Source organism: Falco biarmicus, chromosome 8 (genome assembly GCF_023638135.1).
Source record: "Falco biarmicus isolate bFalBia1 chromosome 8, bFalBia1.pri, whole genome shotgun sequence".
In the NCBI taxonomy this organism is placed as follows: Eukaryota; Metazoa; Chordata; class Aves; order Falconiformes; family Falconidae; genus Falco; species Falco biarmicus.
Window position 1 is genome coordinate 29,301,715 of NC_079295.1, and position 6,000 is coordinate 29,307,714.

The 6,000-nt window shown below is 50.1% G+C and overlaps 1 protein-coding gene across 2 annotated transcripts in view; it reads right to left on the reverse strand.

Annotated features, from left to right (window-relative positions):
• The window catches only part of CNTNAP5 (contactin associated protein family member 5), a 296,864-nt gene extending 291,354 nt beyond the window's left edge, over nucleotides 1-5,510 (reverse strand). Inside the window, exon 1 of one of the 2 annotated variants that reach the window (XR_008823617.1) lies at nucleotides 5,039-5,349. Coding sequence is in view for 1 of the 2 variants with exons in the window: in XM_056349942.1 (XP_056205917.1) it covers nucleotides 5,039-5,114 (76 nt within the window). In the remaining variant the exon portion in view is untranslated. Of the gene's footprint in view, nucleotides 1-5,038 lie in introns of both variants that reach the window. The other variant, XM_056349942.1, reaches the window with a different exon arrangement.
• Nucleotides 5,511-6,000: the final 490 nt, after the last annotated feature.

Genomic DNA, 6,000 nt, shown 5'->3' on the forward strand with positions numbered 1-6,000 from the left:
GCACAGTGGGCAACCTGGTGCTCTATATAGGCAACCCACTCCCTTGAGCACTTGATACTACTCTGGAGGCTGCTAGGCTCAAGGAAAGCAGATGCATATAGCAAGCCCCTGTCATGTGTGATGCTGGCAGATATACCTGCAGTTCTGTGTTTCTCCCGTTCTCGACTCTTTCAGAGCAGGGAGTGGGGTAAGACAGTAATTCAAGTTTACCAAGTGAGCTGAAACCTGACATATCTATAGAAAATGCATTTGGGGGGCTAAAAATAAATAAATGCCATCCCACACTCTCACTGCCTTTGGATTCTTAATCATTTCTGTATTAAGCTATCCAAACTCCACTTGCTTCAAATAGCAGCAGAGGAAGGGGAGGGAGGGGAACAGGAAACAGAGAGCAATCCATGAATTTACAAATTACTACATATAGGAGGGCACATATGAACATGATTAACAGAGCACAGGGCATGATTGCACCATATGAGATCAACTCAATTGACCCCAAAGAACTGATTTTAGATATGTACAATCAATGCGAGAATCTATCTCCAGGCTTGCTTGCGATACTCTGCCTCAGTTTCCCATTGGTAAAAGAATTATTGCAGTGATTAAAAAATATTCATCAGTCCTCACTGGGGTGCTGGCAGAAGCCTGTACATGATATGTGCTGGGAGAACTTCACAAGTGTGTTGTTCTACCCAGAATAATCATATTTTTCCACTTGAAGCCTATACTTTGTACAAATGTACCAAGCACATTTGAAAACAATTTGTTCTTGCTGTTAATTTATACAAAAAATCCCACTGCATTGGCATGACATTAAGAGGGGGGGAAGAAAAAAAAAAAAAAAGAAAAAATAAATGTCCAAGAAGACAAAGTATTTGATACTGAGAGGATAATAACCCTGGATAGATTCCCAGGCTGGTGATGCCATCTGTCTAGTGGATGTAGAATCCAAGGACCACTGTAGTCCATGGTAAGACTGTCTTTAAGACTGATTCAAAGCCAAGGAGTGCTAGTTGAGTCAAACTGATTGAAAACTAGATAATGACAGACATGCAAGAAAGGCATTGATCAGCAGTGGGTCATTCACAGCCTTTCTCAGGAAATCTCATTATTCTGTTCCATCTCTTCATTGTTGCATCTGAAGGCATGAAAAAGCTATATGTATATGTTTTTTTCTCCCTGTATGGAACTAAAAGGAAGAAAGCATGTCTGAATACTAGTCTTTTGTAAAGACTATTTAAGTGCTGGAGTCAGAGGAAAAGCCAGAGATGTGTGTCTGATCCTCTTTGCAGCTCATCTGCTTGCAGGCTGAGTAAACTGAAATCAGATGATCAATATTCTACTTATTTCAGCAGATCTCTTAAAAACTTAGCATTTCTGATGACATGGATAGAAAGGTCACCGGTTAAGAGACCTCTTGCCTTTACCACTGTTGACCCAGCAGCTCTCATTCATGCTGTTACAAGTCCCAAATACACCAACTGATTTTGATGGCCTCAAGTATCCAGAATCAATTTGCCTCCCATAAGTTTTCACATACTCTTGTTTGACTCCTGCAGTTAAAATAATTTACATCATTGCAGAGAATGACTAAAATCACAATGAGCATTTTTGTTGCCTAAAAAAATAAAAAAGTTTCCTCAATGAACAAAATGTATGCTCTCTTCAATTATTTTTTATTATTATTTCAGGATAAAACGAAATAGACACACACTACCTATCTTTTAACTGAATAGAGTTATTTAAGACATCTCCTGTAAAGCCACATTTAAATGTACTGCAGAGTAGCAGACCATACTGTGACCATGTACTTCAATAAGAATTTCAATAGATCCGATTCTACCACAGAATGAATTTCTGCAGCTTCAACTGACAGTTATGACCAAGCCCAAGTGAAAGGTTTTGAAAGTCTCGTGACCAGGTAATAAGTGCTTGCGAACTGGGATAATAAGTGCTAGTGATTCTGTGGGAGGAAGAGGAGGCTGTGTTCAGGAATGGAAACACGTAATCATTTTGAGAATAACTTTTGCAACAGGAGTAAGAAGGTGCCACTTCTCCAGGAGGTGTTTTAATCTGCCACATCTTTCTGGCCATATGAGAAAAAGTCAGCCAAGAAAGATATAAATAAGGGGCCAGGGGGCATAATGTGTAAAATAACAGTAGGGAAAAATTCTAAGATACCCAACACCAAACCAGGTAGGTGGAGGATCACTAATGAGGAATGCTCCTGTGATTCTTTTCTGCAGCTGCAGGCTAGCCCTGAATTGCTATGTCTAAGTGGTTGGGGAACACATAAGTTCATTTCTCATTTTGTATTTTTCCTGTTTCCCTCTCCCTTCAACTGTAAAAATGAAGAAGAAAAAGGAGAAGAGAATCTGCACTCAAGACTGGAAATCTAGACTTAACAAAGCTACTAATGTTTCCATATCACAGAATATGCTGCTAAAGGGCAACTAATTTGTTATATGGCAGGCAAGGCTTTCTGTCTCCTTGTCTACCTGATAAATGTAGAAGTCTGTTCCCCCTGATATCGTGTGCAACACATTTCCAGTGTTACATATGTGGCTGTTTATTCATTTTCTAGCAATTAGTATCCTGGGGAGAAATTCTATTGCCACTCTATTTACCTAATGTAATAAAATACTGCAAAAAGCAAAGTGGGAGGAATGTCTTATATTTTACTAGCATTTGCTAATTTTGATCTTTCTAATGATGTCTACTGACCCCTAGCCTGTAGCTGCGTTTCAAAGCAGTTTCTTTAGCAATTCTTTGTTTAATTAAAAACTATTACCAAAGAGGGAATTGAGATCAAATACCTCAGTGGTAGGGAAGATTTTCACTTATTCAGGATTTTTTACTTTACAGAAACTAAATAAACCAGAAGAATAATTTTAAGAGTTTCCTAATTTAGAAGGAAAAAACCCAGACTGGATTAATGCCACATTAGATATTAATAAGAAAAGTAAGTTGCATTCTTCCTCCCAGAAGCATACTCCTATTCCACTGTAAATACTGTCCCCAGTTCTGCTCTTGTTCACAAAACCTGTCAGAAACAAGCCTACGGAAGCCACTGTAAATACACCAGTACAGGCATCTGAATGCGATTCCCTTGGCCAAACTGTTCAAACTGAGGAGGCACAGGAGCAATCCTTTTCCATTTACACTTTGCTTTTCGAAAAGAAGGACCTCGGCAGCCTGTGCTGAAGCTTTCCATTTGCAGAATTTGGTAACTTCTTTTGGAAAGTTTACTGGGTACCTGGGAGCACAGTAATCCTTAAAAGCCACGGCACTTTCATATAGCTATTTAAATATACTTCAGGATACTACTTACAGGCACATAATACTCAATATTTTTGCCCATGTATAATCTTTCTTAGCCCGAAACTGAGGAAGCCTCCCTGAGCTCCAACACACAGAGATGATTTATTTAAGAAGGTGATGAATTTTCATACTGGATGCAATTATTGAGGTCCATATGCGCACACAGGTATCTTCACATGCGAATCTAACGAGGTTTCTAGGGAACTTGCCGCTATTACAGATTCACAGGCTCCTTCACTCAGCTCCTAAGAAAGCACTTACAGCTGATTCCATGCTAATTCATTGCTCAATGAATAAGTAAAATCTGTACAGTATAATAAAACCATTGATCATTACGCTTTAAAAAGATTGACTCCTAAATATTTAGGAAGCAGTGTGTATTCAATGGAAATGTTTATTGGCACTGGGAAATTAAACTGTCACCCATGAAATAGTAAAACTCATTAATGCAGAGTTTCTTTTTAAGTGTTAGGAATTAACTTTATGACTGCATCAGTAATGGCAAGCCTCAGCTTTAAATCGCCTGCCATTTAGTATTCGTGAACATTATTAAAACATATTAACCGTAATTTAATTGACTGGGAATTTAAAAAAAAAGGGAGGGAGGGGGAGTAAGGGGAAGAAAAAAGGTCACGGCCTGCAGCGCAGCAGCTGGCTGGGGAGCGATGAGGCGGGCGGCACCCAGCACCGCGCATCCCGCACCCGCATCGGGCCGGGCCGCCGGCGGCAGGACGGAGCCGCGGCCCCGCGCCGCCGGCGGGGCAACAGCGCCCTCTAGCGCCCGCTGCGCTCCCACGGCGCCGCCGCCCCAGCTCCGCCGACGGGCCGCGTCCGCGGGGGAGGCTGCGCACCGCGGGGAGCGGGGTCGGCCGCCCCGTCCCCGCCCCGCCTCGCCTCCGTGCGGGGGCAGGACGCGGAGCATCTCCGGGCTCCCGGACCCACCAGCGCCGAAGGTCCCCGGCTGCACCGCGCTCGCCGAAGCGCCCGTAGAGCCGCCGCCGGTTCCCGCCCGCCGCGGCACTGCAAAGCCCAACAGCGAGGGAGGCTCCAGCCTGCGGGGACGGAGCTGGCTGGCACCGCCCGTAGGGCCGGCGGCGATACCTGGCAAACTTGCTCGGGGATCTCCCCAGGACGGGGGAGCGAGCGGCGGCTTCCCACCCGGGATGCTGCAGGGGCAGCGGGGACGGCGAGCACGCCCCGGGACCCAGCCGCACCCGTGGGAACCGACGGCGCCCGCCGGCCCGGGGAAGACCCGCGGCGCCACCAGCGCCGCTCCGCCAAGCCGGAGCGGGGCTGCGCCCCCAAACCCCGGCACCCCCGGACTCCTGCGGGCAGGCGCGGCCCCTCCAGCGCGGCAGGCAGGGGCGCCCGGCCCCGGCCCGTCCCAGCCGGCGGCGCGCAGCTGAGGCCGGGCGAGCGGCAGCGACACCGGCCGCAAAAACTGCGGCCAGCGGAGGGGCAGAAAACCGCGAGGGAAAACCCGCGAGCGGCTGTTGCGGGCTCCGGCGGCTCCCGTTCCCGTCCACGCCGGCAGGACGGTGCCGCGCAATCCCCCCCATCGGGCCCCAACTTGCCATTTCTAGGCTCCATCGGCCAGCCGGAGCCGGGCTAACTTTCTCAGAGGTCATGCTGCCTCAGCCTCCCGTCTCGGGGAGTTTTTTTCCCACGTCTTCCTCTCCCCCCGCCCCCGGCAACTCCTTGCGCTCCCGCTACTCACAATTTGTTGCGGTTAATCCCAGGTGCCACAAACTGAAGAGCAGCAGAGTGACGCCCCCGAGGGCTCGGGAATCCATGTTCGGCCCCGGAGGGGGAAGCCAGCCGCCCGCCCGTCTCCCCCGGTCCCTCTCTCAGCCTCTGCGCGCTCCCTCTTCCTCCGCGCATTTACTCCATCCAGCATCCAGGCGCTCCGGGGGAAGGGGAGCCGGGGCCGGCGGGGGGAACCTCCCTCCCCGCCCCCGGAGGAGCCGCTCCCGGGGCCGGCGGCGCGCCCCAGCCCAGCCCGCTCCGGCGCCGCGGGAAGCCCCTCGCGCGCTGCGGCGGGAAGCGGCGGCCGGGCGCTGGGCGCCTCCTTATAGGCGACAGCCGCGCGGCACCCCGCCCCCGCCCAGCCCCCCGCAAGTCACTCCTCCTCGCCTGCCAGGGAGGATCCTTATTGCAATCTTCACGCCTTGTTGATAAGCATCAGAGTCACGGAGTACATCAGATGCCTGGAGGAAAAAAAAATATTTAAATCTTCCTTTTTCTTCTTTTTTTTTTTCCCTTCCCGCTCCTTTGGGTACCGCTGTGGCTGGAACGTTTTAAAGAGCCCCCAGCTCAGTTGTTTGTTTGCTTATAAATACATATGTTACACACACATACATAAAAGATACATTTATACCCCGGCATATACAGCGCTGGCACATCCCGACGAGCCCCAGCCCCGCCGCTCGGGGCCCGGCCTCACCCCCAGGGAGCGGGGATGGAGCCTCGAACGGGGCTGATGCTGGATCCGCTCGCTGGCGGCTGGCCCGGAGCCTCCCTGCCGAGCCCTCCTGGCAGGCGAGCGGCGGTGGCCCCGGGGGTCCCGGCGAGCTCTCGTTAGTGCCCCCCCGCCCCAAGAAGACGGCGGCCCCCGGCGCTGCGCACCGGACCAGACCTGCGCCCAATGGGCTGCACCGCCCTCCGCGCCGGCGGGGCGAT